General features: G+C 36.5%; 1 protein-coding gene and 1 long non-coding RNA gene across 2 annotated transcripts; both read right to left on the bottom strand.

The window, feature by feature from the left end:
- Nucleotides 1-7,712: 7,712 nt before the first annotated feature.
- LOC114822761 (uncharacterized) lies at nt 7,713-8,184 on the bottom strand. The gene is made up of 2 exons (XR_003770938.2): nt 8,073-8,184; nt 7,713-7,983 (listed from the first exon to the last, which is right to left on the bottom strand). It is a non-coding gene; the product is annotated as an uncharacterized lncRNA (long non-coding RNA).
- A 2,306-nt stretch (nt 8,185-10,490) lies between these two features.
- LOC103432041 (ABC transporter B family member 15-like) lies at nt 10,491-18,035 on the bottom strand. Its single transcript, XM_008370208.4, has 7 exons — nt 17,660-18,035; nt 17,335-17,389; nt 17,049-17,227; nt 16,419-16,876; nt 15,382-15,922; nt 12,547-13,470; nt 10,491-12,063 (listed from the first exon to the last, which is right to left on the bottom strand). Exons 1-7 carry the CDS (start codon nt 17,903-17,905, stop codon nt 10,684-10,686), a joined length of 3,783 nt encoding a protein of 1,260 aa, XP_008368430.3. The 5' UTR covers nt 17,906-18,035; the 3' UTR covers nt 10,491-10,683.
- Between the last annotated feature and the right edge of the window lie 1,428 nt (nt 18,036-19,463).

Raw genomic sequence — 19,463 nt, forward strand, 5'->3', positions numbered from 1 at the left:
AAATATGTAAAAAATAAGGCATTTTATATTAGCATCCCACAAAATGTTGAATGCATCCACATTAAAATTTAATATTAATGACTAATTTACTCTACTATGTAATGATAATTTTGACCTTATTAGGTTTAAAAAATAATAAAAATTTTATAAATACACCTCAAATCACTTTTAACGTATTATTTATCTATTTCAACTATCAAAACTCCTCTCATTCTCTATTATTGAATAAAACTCTAAGCAATGAAACTACAAACATGTTGATTGAGAAAAATAATTTTTGACGAATGGAACACGAAATCGATGTTTCAAAAGTTTTGAAATCATTATTATTGTTATTGAAAAACGTTCAAATGAACCTAAACATTTTTTGAAATCATTCAATTTGAAGTCATTCGACAAACTAACATTCAGATAGTTTGAAATCATTCGGCAAAATAAAAAATGAGTTCTATAAGATTTGAGAAATGTGGGGTGTGTATAGAAAATATAAGATGTATATTAAGAATGTGGGGTGTGAGGGTATTATGGGGAAGAAAGTGGGGTGTATTAAGATAATTTTTAATTGAAAAAGTAAATGTGGGGTATATTAAGTATGTGAGGTTTATTCAACAATTTGTGGGGTGCTAATATAATAAGCCCTAATTATATTAACATCCCACAAATTGTTGAATAAACCCCACAAACTTAATACACCCCACATTTGCTTTTTCACTTAAAGTTTTATCTTAATACACCCCACTTATTTTCCCATAATACCCCCACACCCCATATTCTCAATATACATCTTATATTTTGTACATACACCCCACATTTTCTTTACACCTAATAAATCAAATTTCCTCTTCTTATGTGGCCTTTTTTATTAACTTCCACACATAATGTTGAATGCAACCTACATTAAAATTTGATATTAAATGACTTATGTATCCTATTATGCAATAACAATTTCGACCTTATTATGTTTTATAAAAAATAAAAAATTTCTAAACACACACCCAAATCACTTTTAACCTATCATTTATCTTCTTCAACTATCAAAACATCTCGCTCTCCATTGTTAAACAAAACACTAACCAAACTATCTGCGTTATTTTATTCTCTAATTTTGATTTCAAATGAGATTAATCCCACATATCTGCTTGTGATTTCCCAAGAAACTATACTACCCAAGCCTATTATTGATTGATTTAAGCGTAATATTTATTTACAATTCCTAGAACACCCGATTATCTGAAGGCTTCTCTCTTAGGAATTTTCTCACTATTTTCAATGGTGAATTACTGCAACATAACTCATTCCATTCAATGGTTAATTACTGCAATATAACTCATTATGTTCAATTGGCGGCACTCAAGTGACTATTTTCTTAACTCCACATCAATCACACACGACGTTAGAGTTTTACTCCAAATTCAATTTAATTTATAAAAAAAATAAAAATGGGTATTATAAGATTTGAAGAGTGTGGGATGTGGAGTATGTGGAGGTGTATGTTGGGAATGTAGGGTGTAAGAGTATTTTGCGAAAGTATGTGAGGTGTGTAGTAAGATAATTTTTAATTGAAAAAATAAATGTGAGGTGTATTAAATATGTGAGATTTATTCAACAATATGTGTGATGTTAATATAATAAGTCTTCTTATATTTACCTATTTCGTTCATTTCGGACCGGTTTATGGGCCGGGTTTGAACAATTTTAGCCCATGATTATGTTGTCTCAAAAGTACATGTTAATTGTCACTAGAAAGTTGCCCTACTTTTGTACCCAAATTGTTACAACAACAACAACAAAAACAATCAAGCTTTATCCAATTAAATAGGTCGATTGCAAGAATCATGAAATGTCACTGTACTCGGTTTTATATCAAGTCTTTCGTTAATACTCAAATTATTAGAAGAAAAAAAGTTTACAACATTGAGTTTGATATGTTTGATGTCTTACCGAGTACTCTTGTAAGTATATAAGAAATTATGGCTCTGTTGTAGTTAGTACTTTTGTGACTATATTATTAAGCTCAGTATATTATGTGACTAGAAATCGACCTCATTTTCTAGATGATGTTGATGTACCACATCTTTGAAGTTGTATTGGTCATTCGCTATTACTCTATAATCTTTACTAATTAATAAAAAAAATTTGTCAACCAAAACAGAGTGAAAAGATAAATTAGTCTTCTATCACAAAAAAAATGATGGGCAATAATGTAATTTCACATGTCCAAAATTTTTTTTTTATTGAAGTCTCACCCACAGGTGATGTTAAAATATCTTCAATATTAAAAAAAAACAAAAACAAAAACCTCCCACTCCCCCCCCCCACATTCTCTCTCTCTCTCTCATTCTCTCCTTCTCATTTTTTAAAATAATGTGTTCATACACACAAAATACGTAGACAAATACTAGTCACAAATCAACGTAAAAGATATTGGTTGGCACTTAATCCATAGTTTTATTCCAAAACCCTGGACTTTGGGTGAAATTAGCAAAAAGGTAAACTGGGCCGAAATCTGGCAGAGTCTCCCCCCTTTTTTCGTGTGCGTTGGTTTTGTATTTTACTTGTTTTGTTTGTTTTGTCGGATAAACTTTTCAATGTATTGAGAATATAATTTGGTATAATAAATGTCATAATACAATAATTTAAATTTAAATTTTAAATTTGTCTCTATTTATATTATTATATTTGATGTAACTGATTGTGTTCCGGCAGTCTCGGTTTTTGTAGTGTTTGCATTGTGTTTCTGGAGGAATCTTAAACCTGAAACCGCACAAGTTTTCTGAACGCAAGTACACAAAAAGGTGGCTTCCTTCCTCCCAAGTGGTATCGTGGTGGTACGGTCAACTTCATGTACAAAAGTAATCACAGTAGACTATGCAAAAAGGCAAGCCCATATGATAGTGACAAAGGAGAAGAAAACAATGGGGAGGAGGAGTTGGGAGATTTAAAATTTTAAATACACATAAACATTAGTTTCATGACTTTGATTCATTCCTAACGACTTTAAAGCGAAGGGTCTACAACGAGTAAATATGAAGAAAAAAAAGAAAAGTGTTAAAAGCAGAATTAGGTTAGGTCAGTTAACCATGATAATGTGTTAGTTCACCCCCTCAATATCGTCTTATGTGTGTTTGTTTTCCTTCACTAGCCCTTATTGGACAAGACTAAACTACTAGTTAGTCTAGTCTCATGTTTGTTACTTCACGGACTAGCTTCAGTGGGAGTAAGTCGGATTCGCCTCAACTAAGAACTGATTTGGTACTAAGGTGCTTTTATAAAAAGTGGGTATCAAAAAAAGCTGAGCTCAAAAAGGTGTTTGGTAAACAGTTAAAAACAATTTATTTTCACAGTTTTAGATGAAAAAAAACTGAAAACGTAAAGCAGCAAAAATGAACTTATTCTCAAATTACAGCAGAAGCAATTTTTTTTTCAAAGCACATCAACAAGTAAATATGAAGAAAGAAAAAAAGGTGTTAAAAACAAAATTAGGTTACGTCAGTTAACCATGACAATTTATCAGTTCACCCACTCAATATTGTGTTATCAAGAAAGGAATTAAGGGTGTGTTTGTTTCCTTCATTAGCCTTCATTAGACTAATAGTTAGTCCAATCTCATCTCTCTCATCTTATGTTTGTTACTTCAACATACTAGGTTTAGTGACTAATAGTTAGTCCAGTCTCATCTTATGTTTGTTACTTCAACGGACTAGGTTTAGTGGGAGTAAGCTGGACTCGGCTTGGACTACGGACCAGATGGTCTTAGCGAGACATCGTGAACCATGGGACTAGCTAATACCTTCGATTGCTCTCTGCTTGCGTTCTCTCCCTCTCTCTTTGTCCCCAACCCTGAATCGTGAACAAAGACCTCGATTCGAGATGGGAACCAGAATCGGACTTTTGCAGTGATTTGCCACACTTTTCAGTCCCCAGAGGGTCCAGTTTGCGATCTCCCTTGAGTTTTGATCAAGGAGTTTGTATTGGGTAGGTAGATTTTGGGGTTTTACAATCAGCTAATCGAAATATCGAATTTGAAATTACTGAAATTCTCGGAATATTGGGGATTTGTTCTAATTCATTGCTCTGAAATGTAGGGTTTTGGGGTTTTGCAGGTGCAAGAGGAGAAGATGAAAGTCAACATCTTGCGTATCCTTCTCACTGTGTTTGTGTTATCATGTTCTTTCTTTCAAATTACTCTAGTTTATATGCCATTTGCAACTAGCTCTTGTAATTTTCTATACTTTTTATTCCATATATTAACTTTGTTGCATTTAATCATATGGTAGACTGAATTTTGGCTTGATAGTTTCAAATTCCTATGATTTTGATTTTGTTCTTTCTTTCAAATTTACTAGTTTATACCATTTAGAAATAGCTTTTGTAATGCTCTTTTCTTTCCCGTCTTCAAACTGTTGCATCCAATCGTGGTAGAATGAATTTCAGCTTGACGGTATTGAATTTCAATGATTTGTCATCCTCTGGAACTATGAATAGTTAATGAGCTGTGGAGTTTTACTACCTTAATTGTAGTCTAATGTTACGAATGGTGATCACAAGATCAGTATCTATTATGTTAGTCATGAATCTCTAGCATATGCTCCCCCTGTTTATGATTTGGTGCTATTATCTTTTTAACAACGATCGTGATAATTTGACAATCCCATTTGCTCGGTGATCTTGTTTTAACTTGGAACATCTTTGATAGGAAATGGACGTGTTGTGAATTTTATCATAACTGTTTTCTCTTGACCCTTCTCTCTTTGCGAATATCTGCTAGGGATTTTAAACAGAGTATGTCTTTTTTACCTTTTTCTATCTCTTATGTTAATTAATCAATTAGAAATAATCAATTGCTGCATGTGTGAATGTATCTAAGTGTAAATTTGATGTGCCCTTTTTTTTTCTGGGATATGTTTTATTTCATCTACTTTGGAGCTCTAACTCTTATCCCTTTGGACCTGCAGGTGGCATGTTGTTGCTTCGTGGACATGGGATGCACAAGACGAAATATGTGGGATTTGTAGGATGGTATTGATGGTTGTTGTCCCGATTGTAAACTCCCTGGGGATGATTGCCTGCTAAGTAAGTCGCTAGAAATTTGATGTTACCCATTTGTTTCAATTTATCTGTTATTTTTCCTTTTATGAATTGATTGATAAGTTTTTGTAAGTTGAAGTGATTTTTTCCTTCATTCCCTGCTTTCGTTTTGCTAGAAATTTGATGTTATCATATTTTGGGATGGGTTAATTGGTATCTTGTGGGAAAGTTTGTGAAGAAGGATTTGTGTGCATCTACACTGTTTAATGAAATAGCTTAAGAGACAAAGTGATGACGCTACAGGAGACCTCTTCGATCGAATGACCTTTTTTTTTCATAACATGGTTGTATGCTCTCAATTTTGCATAACTAGGGGTGAATTATGGAATGGATGGGATTCGGGAGGCAGATTAGCTAAAATTCTAGGGGTGCTACTCTGTTCCAAGCACTAGCAGAACTGTTGTGACATGTACCCTCAATTTTTTATCCCACAGCTGCAATTCATCAATCATGTAGTGCATTTTTCTTGTCTACTACAAGTGATGCAATATGAGAAAGCTACTGTTATTTGTGAAAGTGTTTTTGATACTGCAGGAAGGTCAAAAGAATAAGCTCTTCAAGTCATGAACGTATTTTCTTCGGTCCTGGACAGATGTGTCTTGAGGTATCTTAAGCTTTCAGACAAAGCCATGGGCGAAAAGGGTGTCAATGCATTTGGGTCACTTCTGAGATCACAAAACACTTTGGAAGAGCCTTATTTGATGAATGTGGCAGGGCTCAATATGTATCACAACATGAGAGGAGTGGCACCGCGATGTCATTAAGAAGGTCAAATGGCTGAACGAGACCTATGCCGCCAAGACTGATGCACTACAAACTCTTAGGTGGTAAGCTTGAGCATTGTGTCTTCTAGGAGGCCTGTGATCCTTGTAGACGAGACCTATACCACCAAGACTGATGCACTGGAAGCTGTTATGCATGCACCTGTCCATTTTCAAGGATCTCTGACTTTTTTGTGCAATCGGTATCAATTGCTCATATTGGCTGTAATGTATACTGCTGATGAGGATTTGGAGTCTATAACCAATGTTCAATAAATCTTATACAAGGCTCGTTCATCTTCTAAAATGCAAATTTGGTTCTATTTGCCTATCAAGTTGAGTCGTTGAAAGTTTTTGCTTCAATGGAGTTCCTTTTTTTTTGTATAATATTGGTTTAATTCTTGTTAATCGTATAGTATTAGTTCGTGGTTGAAAAAACTTAAAATTGAACAATAATTTGCAAACACCAAACTGTGAACAATACTATTTTCACTATCCTGCTTCTTAGTCTGACACTGCATCAAACGCTTTACTAAATCAGTTCAGTTTAGTCTAGTCTAAGCCAGTCCAGGTTAGTCCCTGAAGCTAGTCCAGTCCGAAATTATCCGGTGCAACAAACGCACCCTAAGTTGTTTATCAATAAGAAAAAACAATTATTTTATTTAATACAAAGAAAAAAAACTAAGATAAAGGCCCATCCATAACTGGAAACGGGAAAATGAAAGTGGATAAGCTTATTTGTTCTCTTCTTGCCAACTTTCTCCCAAGCATTCAATTTTATTTGAAAAATAATTTCCTACAAGATAACAGAAGTGTTTTACGCACACCTTAACACGCTCGTGTTTTTTTGTTTTTATAAAAACACAAAATGTTAGTTGACATAATCCTAACATTGAAATTTTTCTGTGCCTCGAACAAATTGCCCTTGATATAAAGTCGGTTTAACTTCACGAGGTTTCCGCTAATGCGTGGAATATATACTTCAACATGAATATATTTGAGGGATGATGCTTTACACCGTTTTTTACGTCCACATACATTCTTGTTAATTTATGTCATTTGAACTTCTTTAATTTATTCAATTCAACAGCCAAAGATTAAGAATAGCGTATGAAAGTAAAAAGAAATATGTAGATAGCACTACCCTATTTAAAAAGAAAACGGTAACAGATTTTGTAACAAAATTTGATTAATATCATCAAACACAAGTAGTGAAAATTACTTATGTTTAATTACCTCTCTGTCAAACTCCGTTATGTCTTTTTCTTGTGTTCGATACATGTCCAGATCATGTCCAGGAATGATTTGTAAACACGACTATCAAATAAATAGAACACATTTTCACGTGAGTATCGATCCCAATAAATTTCTATCAAATAAATAACATGGCTATATATGCAATTAGTCTAGGAATAATTTGTAAACATGGCTATCAATTGTTATTTTGGATTTGTCTAAGGAAAACGCTGATATTTTGTTATAGTCGTTGTGATAGTTGCACATTTTCACAAGTAATGAAATTTCATCAGATGCTTAGTTATGTTGTCCAACTGTGAATTTGAAACATATTCTAACAAAAGTTAAAACATATGTTCAAAGAAAAACTATGATGTGATGGTGCAATATCGACACGTGCATGGGCGGATGTACATTGGGACTAAGGTGGTCCTAGAACCACTTGAAGGTTAGACATATACATGTGAAGATCTTCTGATGACCGTCCAAGGATTTGATGTAATGTCTGCTAGCATATCTCGACAAGTTGCATCGACAGCACGCAATAGATTCTCTCGATTTCACTAATCAAATTGCTTCCGCAAAATGCCTCACTAAATAAACTGAATGCCTCGAGCCCACCACATGTTCGACAAAATGCTTCGATAAATAAACTGAATTTTTTTTATCACATTCTGTATATATCTAAAAAAATTAAACCTTCAACACTGCAACTCCCCAATGTTCGAATCTTGATCTGTCATTGAACACATGGTATATACAGATGAACAGCATGCATGATAAATATTACCCACTATTATGACCCTATATCTTGTTTAACAAACTGGTAGCTTCCTTAAACTCAACTGCCTTTTCTGGTGGAGTCTCATATCTTCTCAAAACGCGAGCAGGAACCCATCTGCAAGAATAAATCCAATCGGATACAATCTATAAAGGAGAAAGAACCACAAGCAAGCAACTTAATGTGATGACATTTTTGACACGTACCTACATTCTCATTTCTCACAACGGTTCAAGAAATCATTGAACTTCTCCAGAAGATCTGGATACTTTCCGAATAAATCAGTCGCCTGACTTGGGGGCAGAGTTTACCATAAAAAAGATGTCAAACTAGAGACAACACCACCATGTAATCAATCATTTTACAAAGGGCGACCCTAAATCAGTACGGCTCCACTCTTTGTGAGGGTCGAGTGGGAACGTCTATTGTATGCAGCCTTACTCTTGCTTTGAAAAGAGACTGTTTTTACGACTAGAACCAAGGTCACAAAGGACCAACTTTTCCATTACGCCAGGGCTCGCCCTCGTAATCAGTTTTTTTATCTTACATAATATTTTTTAACAAAGTTTAATAAATAGAAAGATGAAATCTATGCTCAAAAAGTAAGCAGACAATGTATAAGACTCACCAAAGTTTGTAGATCATTCCTCGTAATTATTCCCTTGTGAATTGTGATAAATCTGAAAGCACTTCAAAAACTCCTCGCAGTAAACTTAACTGCACAACCTCATTTGCACTTCTTCACAGAAAATGAATCCCTGGCGGTATATGCCCGACGAAAACATGAGAGACTGTAAGCAACACTCGGTTAGTAACATTAGCATACTGAAATTGTTAGAAGAACACTTGCAATTTGCGAAAAAATTAATGAACGGAAGAAAAACAAAGCTAGGGTTTGAAAATTATATATAGAACAAAAACATATATCATCATATTAAATCAAATCAGATACAATCTAAAAGGTAAAGAACCACGGTCCACAAGAAAGCAGCATAAAAGTGATGGCGTTTTCTTTTTACAGTTACCTGCATTTTCACGACGCTCCAATAAATCATTGAACTCCTCCAGAAGATCTGGACACTGTCCCAATACATCAGTCACCTGAGATGGGCAAAGTTTAGCGGAAAAAGTGAAACTAGAGGCAACAATATTTTGTAAGAAAGTTTACCGAACAGAAAGATATATGTGTGGTTATCATAAATTATCCTTTGTCCAGTTTGCCCTGGCTTGAAGAGCAAGCACACAGGGCCTGCACGTTAAAAGTGTTGATTATGTGCTGAACATCCATGGGGTAACTTGTGCCAAAACTTGCAGATCATTCCTTTTAATTATTCCGTTGCTATAAATGTTAAGCAACTTAAAACATTCCCGCAAGTCATCTTTACTACACTCTTGAATCTTGTGAATATTTGCTTAATCTAGTTGCTATAACAACAAAAAAGTTTATAATATCAACAGAAAAACATGAAAAAACGTGTTTTCAGAAACATGAGAGGGGGCAGACTTGCCTACACTCCGAGATTCTACCGTAGCATTCCAGACCAATATATAATGCTATGAGGGGAAAGAAAATTCAAAAGGGGTATTAAATGCACATAGACTCTCGATTTTTACTTAACTTACCTTAGAGATTTTATTTTATCTGATGGGGGAAACGAAAAAAAAGGCTAAAGCCCTTTATATAGGGCTAAACGCGCCTCCCCTGTAACTAATAATTAAGGTAAAGGCAAGCCTCCAATCTTCGACCCACTCAAGCTTCATTGGCTTCAGAAGCCATGATGGCATCTTTAGATGTAGAGAACTATAGGAGGTGTCTCTCACGGGCTCACCGGAAGAGGGTATCTTTCCTCTCGTACTACTTTCCTCAACTTTCTGCTTACAACATTAATGAATTAATCTAAGCCCTACCCAGCTCCAAACCCAAACACAAATCCAAAGTTTGTTTGCACTTTAAATGGTGCAAGCCGTACTGGTAAACAAGAATTAGAGACGAGACTTGAAATACATGGTAAGCACTGTTTAACCACTTGTGTCTTGTGAGACTCTTCATGTTTTGCTTTTAGTGGAAAAAGTTAAACAATCGGGTCGGTTTTTTCTTTTTCAATTGTATTGGTAATGTGGAGGTTCTTTTTCTTTTTTCTTTTTTTTTTCTGGTCAATAGTAATGTGGAGGTAGTAATCAAGCAATTCCATATCAAGTTCATAAAACTTGGGTATGTTTTTACGGAAAATTTAATTACTAGACAACAATGTACATCAGAGTTTGGAACAAGGGAGAATTGGTAATGTTAGAGAAACTATATATTTAAATTAAACTTTGTAAATCATATGATATGGTGATTGATGATTGAATTATTATTTAAGTGATGATTAACATATTTATTTTGTGTTAGTGACGCATCACATAATTTACAAATTTGGTCAAAAAATTAGTCTCTTTAGCATTATCCAATACTTGTACAATGCCTTAATATCCTATCTAGTTTTCCAGTCCATACTTCTTGCCCAAAGCCTACACATACTACACCATTATTACAAAGGAAAATTAATGAAAATAGCTTGAAAACTTTGAATTTTAACGATAAGGACAAAATAAAATGTAAAGTGAATAGTAACATGATTGACTTTTTAGTGTAAATATGATTTTCCATTAAAGTAAAAAGTACTAGTTCCCATTATTACAAAGAGACTTGAAGCTTTTACAACTTTAGACTTCATGCTTGGGACTATTTTAGACCTTCATCATCAACCACCATTTAGACGGGGCCAAAACGAAACAACAAAAAGAACGGAGGGGCTAATTGTAATTTCATTACAATTAAGTGCCCTCTTGACGTGGGGTTCTTTGGAGGCTGACCAATGAGAAGTAAGCACCTGTAGGACCCTTGGCCAAAAGCGACGAGTGGGTCCCCTTCTCCACCACCCACCCTTTATCGAGCACGGCAATCATATCGCAATTCTGTATCGTACTCAACCTGTGGGCCACCACCACACTAGTCCTCCCCACCATCACGCGCTCTAGCGCGTCCTGCACAACCTTCTCCGATCGACTGTCGAGCGCGCTGGTCGCCTCGTCCAACAACAAAACGACAGGGTTTCGAAGTATCGCCCTGGCTATAGCAATCCGCTGTTTTTGTCCTCCGGATAACTGCACTCCTCTATCCCCGCACGACGTGTCGTATCCATCTTTTAATCCGGCGATGAAATCGTGCGCGTTGGCCGCCCTTGCAGCTCCCACCACCTCCAACTCGTCGACCTTATCTGACACGCCGTACACAATGTTTTCTCGTATCGTCCCGGCAAACAACGTTGGCTCTTGGCTGACCAACGCTATGTGTTTTCTCAACGACTTGAGGTGGTACGACTTTACATCTCGACCGTCGATTTTTACTTCTCCTTTAATGGGATCGTAAAACCGTTCGATCAATCCAATGATCGTTGATTTACCCGAACCACTTTGGCCGACCAGTGCCGTTGATTTTCCCGCCTCGATTTTGATGGAGAAGCCTTTGAAGATCATAACATCGGGCCTAGCGGGGTACGCAAAATGTATGTCGTGTAGCTCAATGTGACCCGTTATTGCTTCGGGCTCGAGACCTTCCGGGTCTTCAGGCTCAATTTTTGTGTATCGGTCTAACACCGCGAAAACAGACCCGACGGCATCTGCGCCCTTGGCGAGGTCCGTGGTCATGCTACCGGCATCGGCAATGACCCGGCCTGTGCTCACCAAGATCATGAAGGTCTGGAATAGTTGTTTGGCTTTGACGTAGCCCTTGGCAACAAGCTTGCCTCCGTACCAAAAGTCGAAGGCCCAAGTGACGGTTGTGAGGCTTTGGGAACAAGCGAGTCCAATGCCGGCGTACCACGACTGTCGGATACTCTCCCGACGAGGGCCTTCTTGGGCCTTTTCGAGCATTTTCAATAGTCGTACTTGGGATGAGAAGGCCGTGACTGTCCGGAGGTTGGACACTGCTTCCGCGGCGAGCTTGCTGCTTTCTTCCTGGGATTTTATGGCCTTCCTGGACATGCTTTTGAGCAGGACTCGCCTTGTGTAGAAGCATACAATGATGAGGGGTTGTACGGCTATCATGACAATTGCAAGCCTCCATGTAATGATCAATCCCATTGTGCAAGCTACTGTTACTGCTGAGATGGTTTGTACAACAAGAGCCATTCGATCACCCACCAAAGATCTCACCTGCAACAAAATAATCAACCACTGTTCATATTAAATCTTCAAAATAATTCACACTTTTCACTGTTATAGCTAAGAACAGTCCAACTAGCTCTCCAGTGTTATTTTTCTCTTCAACTTCAAATTAAATTTGAAGTTCGAATCACATTGTTAGAATATATTTAGTTAATTCGGAATCTTCTGCGTAATTATAAAAATGTAATTTTCTATTGTAATTATTTTATGATTCCTTCTACATATGAGTTTTGCCACTCTTATATATATTGTAAACATTGTATTAGATTAATTAATTAGTCGTATTTCTACACACATTTATTTTAGGGAGTTTTAACAAACATAAAATATGCGACTCTATACATGATTCTAATGAGTATTACTATGGATACACTCTTAAACTAGTGAATGTGATTAGTTTATGTGCTTAAACTATATTATCGATCGTACTAAATTATTAGTGAACAAATTTGATATTTTGATTAGACGTACCACATTGGCATCTTTGGCGAGTCTAGAGCAAATGGCACCGCTAGAATTCTCATCCTGATCAAACCACCCCACTTCAAAAGTGAGTACCTTTGAAAGCATCCTCTCTCTAACCCTCTTAGTCAAGTACTCTCCCATGTAAGCAAAGTTGTAATGCTGGCTGACATTGATCACCAACGAGAAGATTGCCAACCCTAGAAAGCAAAGCGAGTAAGTCCTTGTTTTCGCCTTAATCTTGTCGTGATCCGTCAAGAAATAAACCGACACCATGGAACCCATGGCAAATGCGTACAGCGGTTGTACTGCACCAAAAAGAGTCGCACTCGTGCACCCCATAACTGCTTGTTTCCACTCCGGAAGGTTCAAGGCCAAAAGTCTCCTAAAAGAAGGCACGGGCAGTTTCTTATGTTCATACCCTACAACACTCTCTTGATCAGGAGCTCTACCCTGAGCAAATGAGTTCGCCGAACTCGAACGACTCAACATGGAGAGCCTACGGCTGCTTGTGCTGTGCCTACGGCTGCTTGTGCTGTGAATGTCTTTTGAAATGGAAGACGAAGCACCGTAATGCCCTAACTCTTCCGGTTCTTTTTCTTTTTCTGTTTGTTGGAGGCGGACAAGGGACGTGTAGTGGCCATTTTCGCGTTGGGAGAGCTCGTCGTGGGAGCCGGTTTCCATGACCTGACCGTTTTGAACTACGGCAATCACGTCTGCGTTTCGGATGGTGGAGAGGCGGTGCGCGATGATGATTGTGGTGCGGCCGACGGCTGCTTTGTCTAGGGCTTCTTGGACTACTCGTTCGGATTCGGAGTCCAGTGCGCTGGTGGCTTCGTCTAGGAGGAGGATACGAGGTTTCTTGATGATGGCTCGTGCAATGGCGATCCTTTGTTTCTGTCCTCCCGACATTTGAACACCCCGCTCGCCAACCTGTTTAATCACAACGTTAATTTGTTTTAGTACTTGCAAAACCTAGTAAAAAAAAAAAGTGTCTGCATGTTTCATAAAAAAGGTCGTACCCAGCGCACAAGGCTCCCGCTTTACGCAGGGTCTGGGAGAGGTGAATGTCGGCTAGCCTTACCCCCATTTATGGAGAGCCTGCTCCCAAGTCTCGAACCCGAGACCTACCGCTCATGGGCGAAGGCACTTGCCATCGCGCCAAGTACTAAATACTAAATAGACTTACTCATAAAAGATTGTCCTAAAATAGCAATTAATATATGACTTTTTAGCTAAAATGGTTTCTTAAATTGACGTAACTCTTCATTTTGATCTCTGAAATTTCAAATCAATAGAGTTGGTCCCTGAGTTTGTCCATCGTCACTCATTTTGGTAATTTTGTGAAAAATTTCAGTTAAATAAAATAAAATGACAAACATACGTTCAATTTTGTCATATCATTTTGGCTAATTGTTTATTAAATCAAGGGTATTTTTGTCATTTTGGTCATTATTTAACAGAAATTTTGGATAAAAAGCCTTAATATAATTATAAGAGAAACAAAAATCAGGTTCGCCACTGCAGCAATATAAATATGAATAACGTATTGACATGCAATGAAGTTATCGAGTTGAGTAATGCTAAACTTACTACATTTGTACTATCTCTTTAATAAAGGTAAGGTCAACCAACATATGTGGGTCTCATCTCTATTAAAAAATTGGTGTAAATATGATATGAAAAATATGATAAGAATAACATATTTGTATCGAGTTTAAATGTCATCACCATGGCATACGATAAGTCTTTTTATTTACGGGGCTAGTCTTAGTCTAGTGATTATTTGAAGGAACTTCTAACTTGAAACTTTTCCATACATGAACAAAAGGAAGGTATCTTAAAAGGAAGGTATCTTATAAGGCAGTGTCGACCGATCACAAACATCATTGTCAAAGAAGCAATACATGTTGTTCGAGTATATGATGCAAACTGATGTCTGCAAATAGTGATGCGCATGCAATACTACTTCTATATTGGGTTAGCAACTTTGGACGATTGAAGGAAGACCTTCATAACCTAGTGGGGGACAAAATCATCAATGTTTAGGAGCAATAAGATGCATTCCTATGTTGATCCACCACACACTTGACGACAAACATACCAAAGGACAGGAATCCAGATACTCTTTGTGAAGATCTGAATCCAGATACTTTTTGTGAAGATCTCGAGAATCTGTGAATCATGTTCGTTCATTATTTATCATGTGGTCAGAAAATATTTTAATTTTATTTTATTTAAAATTGAATACAAATAGTACATGACAAAAAACTCACCGCATAATGTATGATAAATTGACATGATTTACGGATTCCCAAGATCTTCACAAAGAGAATCTAGAGAGGATCTTGTTGAAAAAGACAGAACCTTTGACATCGTGAATTATGTGATTAACAAATGGAAAGCAATAATTTGTCATTTGCTTAAAAGATGGAATGTTTAAATGTCACACATGATTTAAGAAAATTTTAGTGTGCTGATAACACAGTTTAGTACACAAAGCGTCATAATATTAGTAGTTGGATACTTTAAAAAAAATCAAACACTAGTATTACAATATTTAATGTACCAATCTATGTTCTGGACACTAAAAAAACATTTTTATTCCAAAAAAATTATTTGAGTTCTTCCATACAAGAGTCATTCATTTTTGTTAATTAACAAATTAAATTTTGAGATACGTGCTAAAACTTTTCTTTTTGGTAATTAAAATTAGATATTTTGGTATATTAGTCAAACTATGATTAACAGTTAAAAGTAATAATCTCTTATTTGAAAAAGTCAACAAGTGGCTTGTCACTAATAAAACTAATTAACGTGTTATTATACTAGTGAAGTAATTACCTGAGTATCGTATCCTTGAGGCAACTGGGAGATGAAATTATGAGCATTAGCAGCTTTCCCAGCCTCAGTAACCTCTTCAATCCCAGCATCTTCTTTCCCAAAAAGTATGTTCTCCTTAATGCTGGTTGCAAATAGAGCAGGCTCTTGGCTCACCAAACCCATCTGCGATCGCAGCCACTTGAGCTGAAGCTTATTTATCGCCACCCCATCAAGAAGAATCTCGCCTCCGAGCGGATCATAAAACCGCTGCAACAGGGCTATCACCGTGGACTTCCCCGAGCCGCTTCCGCCCACCAACGCCACCGTTTTGCCCGCCGGAACTGTCAGGTTGAAGTCTTTGAAGATAATGCTTTCCGGCCTCGACGGGTATGCGAATTCCACGTGCTTGAATTCAACTTCACCGGAAACATCCTCCAAGATTTCGCCTTCCATGTTGTCGGAATCGATCTTGGGAACTCTTCTTATCACTTCCATTATGCGCTCGGCTGCCGAACATGCCTCTGAAAAGTACTTCAAGTTTGATAGTCCAGAACCTAATGCCCTATTCACCAAAACAATAAAACCATGCATTAAGATTAAGATCGATATTATTGGGAAGATTATGAATTTGTGTTTAAGAACAAAACGGAAGAAAATCAAAGCGTGCATCAGTATTTTTAAGATCAATTTTTTGGGAAGGTTCTAAATTTGTCCTAACAAGTATCAGATTACTAATTTACAGACTACAGTATATGGTACATTGTCGAACTTTTGTCGTAACAAATTAAAAAAAGAGCAATATGTACGAGTAGACATTTTGCAAATTATTTATTAAAAATAGAATGAGAGACACTAAACATATAATATGTCTTATGCTACTCACAGTTTTGTGCCACTTTAAATAATACACATTCAGTGTCATTCATGTTCTATTTTCGACTAAAAATCTAAACCGGTTCAATCAATGCATATTTTCCATCATAAAGAAAAAAAATCAACAATATACCGGGTATTTTATCCACATTAAAAACATGCAAAAAGGGGTTTAGCATTCTTACAATCCGCCAACGGCGATGGCAGCACCAACAGCAAAAACAGTGCCTCCCTGAGCGCCATGGTACATGACCATTCTGCTTCCATAAAAAGACATGAAAGACCAAATGGCGAAGACAACGCCGTTACTTCCGATGGCCAGTCCTTTGGCCAAGCCCTGGCTCAATCCCAACTTGACGGAGCCCTGAAGAGCCGCAGAGAATTCCGATATGGTTTTGTTTTCTCCGACGAAAGCATAAACTGTGCGGATTGAAGAAATTGCCTGCTCTGCTATGTTGCCAGCCTTGTTGTACTCTTCCCTAATCTGCCTAGCTAATCCCATCAAAGTCCTTCCGTAAATTAAACCGGGAATTACTAGCAGCACCACAAATGGAAACCCTACGATTGCTAGCCTCCACATCATTATAAAAGCCGCCACGTAGCTTCCGGAGAACATGGAGAAATTCATCAAGAAGTTCGGTAGCTGGTGGAATTTGAAACATGCAACTTCATTAATTGATGAAAATAAACTGGTAACGATTATTAGCACTACAAAATAATCGTTATCCTCTCCGGCGTCTATTAGAATGACGATTTTGAAAGGTGCTGATAACAACTCTCAATAAATTACACAGATTGAAAACTTGTGGGATTACCTTTTCACTTAGGACATCTTGAATCACTAAGCTATCATTAGAGACACTTGTGATCACTTCTGAGGTGCTTGTGACATGTAAATCAAAGTAGCCCACATCTTGCCTTAGAACTGCTTTCAAATATCGTACTCTCATCCTAGCTGCCTGCCTCTCGCCAGTTCTTGTCCAGCAATATCCCTCTACGAAATTACAAATTCAAAGAAATAAAAAAATATATATTACTAAATTATAATTCCATTTGATCTTTGATAACAAGCAAAAGTAAACAACATTTGGTGAAACTCACCTAGGAAACAGCATACAAATGACCCACAAGCCAAGTACAACAGCGCCACTGCATTCTGCCAACCATAAAAAACAAAACTCAATTAGAAAATTTTGTGTTTGCCTTTCTGCGACTATTTTTGCACTCCATTTTTCTTTTTCTTTTAGTCATTAAATTGAATAAATCAAAAGAGAATCAACATGCAATATTAAAGTAAAATACGAAAGGTGAAAACAAATGATTCCGCAAACAAAGCGCACAGAGAGAAGGTGAAAACAAATGATTCCGCAACAAAGCGCACAGAGAGAGAGAGAGAGAGAGAGAGAGAGAGAGTTTAGTTAATTACCTTATTTATGTTATGCAGAAAAGCATCCTGAGCTGAAGTTGGTGAACCGCCAATATTGTTCATCAATTTGCTAGTGATCAACAAAACCAACGGTGTGGAAAAGCCATCACCAAGGGATCCAAATAGCCCTAAGATCATCAGCAATCTATCAACCCCATCAGCATGCATGAAAATGGACCGCATGGACCCAACTTTCATGATACTGTTGTTGTTGCTGTTGTCATTACTGGGGCTTTTCTGTCCCATTTTCCCTCCCTTTCTCAGCAACCAAATAATAGTTAAGATTGGCAGAACACCTCCCGACGTGCGGTTTAACTTATATATGCTTCAAGAAAGTACAAACCCTTTTGCCTTGACCGTATACTGAGAAGAAAGATATATACAGGTGTATATATAGAAGAAATTTCAGTGCAACATGTATACAGGATAGCACATTATATGTTATTATACAAATGATGAAATATATGTATTAAAAAATTAATAACTTAAAAAATAAAATTTATTACTACTTATATAAAAATACGTAATGTACATTTCTTGTTTCGATCACATTAAAAATTTTCAGTGCGAAAAAAAGAGGGGACTTCAGAGTCCAGAGGGATTGCATATGGACAGGATTATAGTAAATAAACTAAAGTTTGGATGAGTAAAATGAACACGTGCTGATGAGTGAAGATTACGGCTGTGCTTACGGGCCTTTCTCTGCGGATAGCGTCATTAGTGACGATCGATGGGTCGGTGGACCCACCCAGTAACCATTTGTTAGTGTTTTTAATAATTTTTTTAACTGAAACGTATGATTTTTTTTTTCTTTTTTTTTTTGTTACTTAAAGGAAAATGAAAATTTGAAACTATTAGAATTAATGATGTTCGAACTCAAACGCAGGAGTGAAAACTCATAATCCTATCCAACCATATACGTTTACGATATTTATTACAACAAAAGAAATTGTACAAGAGGGTTAAATCACAAATGATAGAAGAAAACAAATCTTTGTCGGCGCTTTTAATCCGAAGTCAAGAAGAAAAAAAGACCATCATGACAAAAATTATAAAAATTTATAAATTAAACATTAGAAAATTCTCAATCACAACATCCGCTAACATATCTGATGATTCTTCAAACCAAACAGTTTCTTGCTCGCAGCAATCCCCGCCCCCACCCCAACCCTCCTTTTGCAAATCTGCAGAACATTGCAGGAATATATGGTCTCTGCTGGTGCTTAATTTTTTGACTTGGAAGCTCGATCGTGGAAATTAGAAACTGCCATGTTACCTTCAAGTTGGGACAAAGAATTAACTAATTATATTTGAAGCTTTTTGTTTTGAGAAGCGTTTTTTTTTTTTCCTACCTCATTTCTACTTTCTTTTTCAATACTCCTTTCTATCTGTTTATTTAATTCCACATATCAATCTTTTTTTCTTCATTAAAACGAACCTTAGCTTGATATTTTTATATTGAAAATTGGGCTAAAAGCACAAGCCCAAACAAAACTAATCAATAAAAAGTTTAAAATGGGACATCTCAAGTCGATCTTCATGAACAAAACTAACGAACAAGAAGGAGGATTATCAAAGTAAAAAATGCGTATATCTAAATCACGATTATAGTTCACTAAATTATCTGTCACAAAATTCTTTTCTTTGTAGTCATGCCGAAGATCGCATTGCCAAGATTTTGAAAGCACTCTCAACAGGCCAAAACAAGAAAGAATAATTGCCAGCAACTTGCATCACCAAATAAATTGTGAAGAACATTTTGAAGAAAATATTGCTTTTATACAAAATTATGCCACCTAGTTGA

This window comes from Malus domestica, chromosome 17 (genome assembly GCF_042453785.1).
Source record: "Malus domestica chromosome 17, GDT2T_hap1".
Classification (NCBI taxonomy): domain Eukaryota; kingdom Viridiplantae; phylum Streptophyta; class Magnoliopsida; order Rosales; family Rosaceae; genus Malus; species Malus domestica.

Excerpts from the sequence above, each read along its gene's own strand:
- LOC103432041 (XM_008370208.4), bottom strand. The coding sequence starts at position 17,905 with ATGGGACAGAAAAGCCCCAGTAATGACAACAGCAACAACAACAGTATC. Across the intron at positions 16,877-17,048 it reads AAGATGTCCTAAGTGAAAAG|CTACCGAACTTCTTGATGAA; the intron begins GTAATCCCACAA and ends AAATTCCACCAG. Across the intron at positions 15,923-16,418 it reads GCCATCGCCGTTGGCGGATT|GGCATTAGGTTCTGGACTAT; the intron begins GTAAGAATGCTA and ends TTTGGTGAATAG.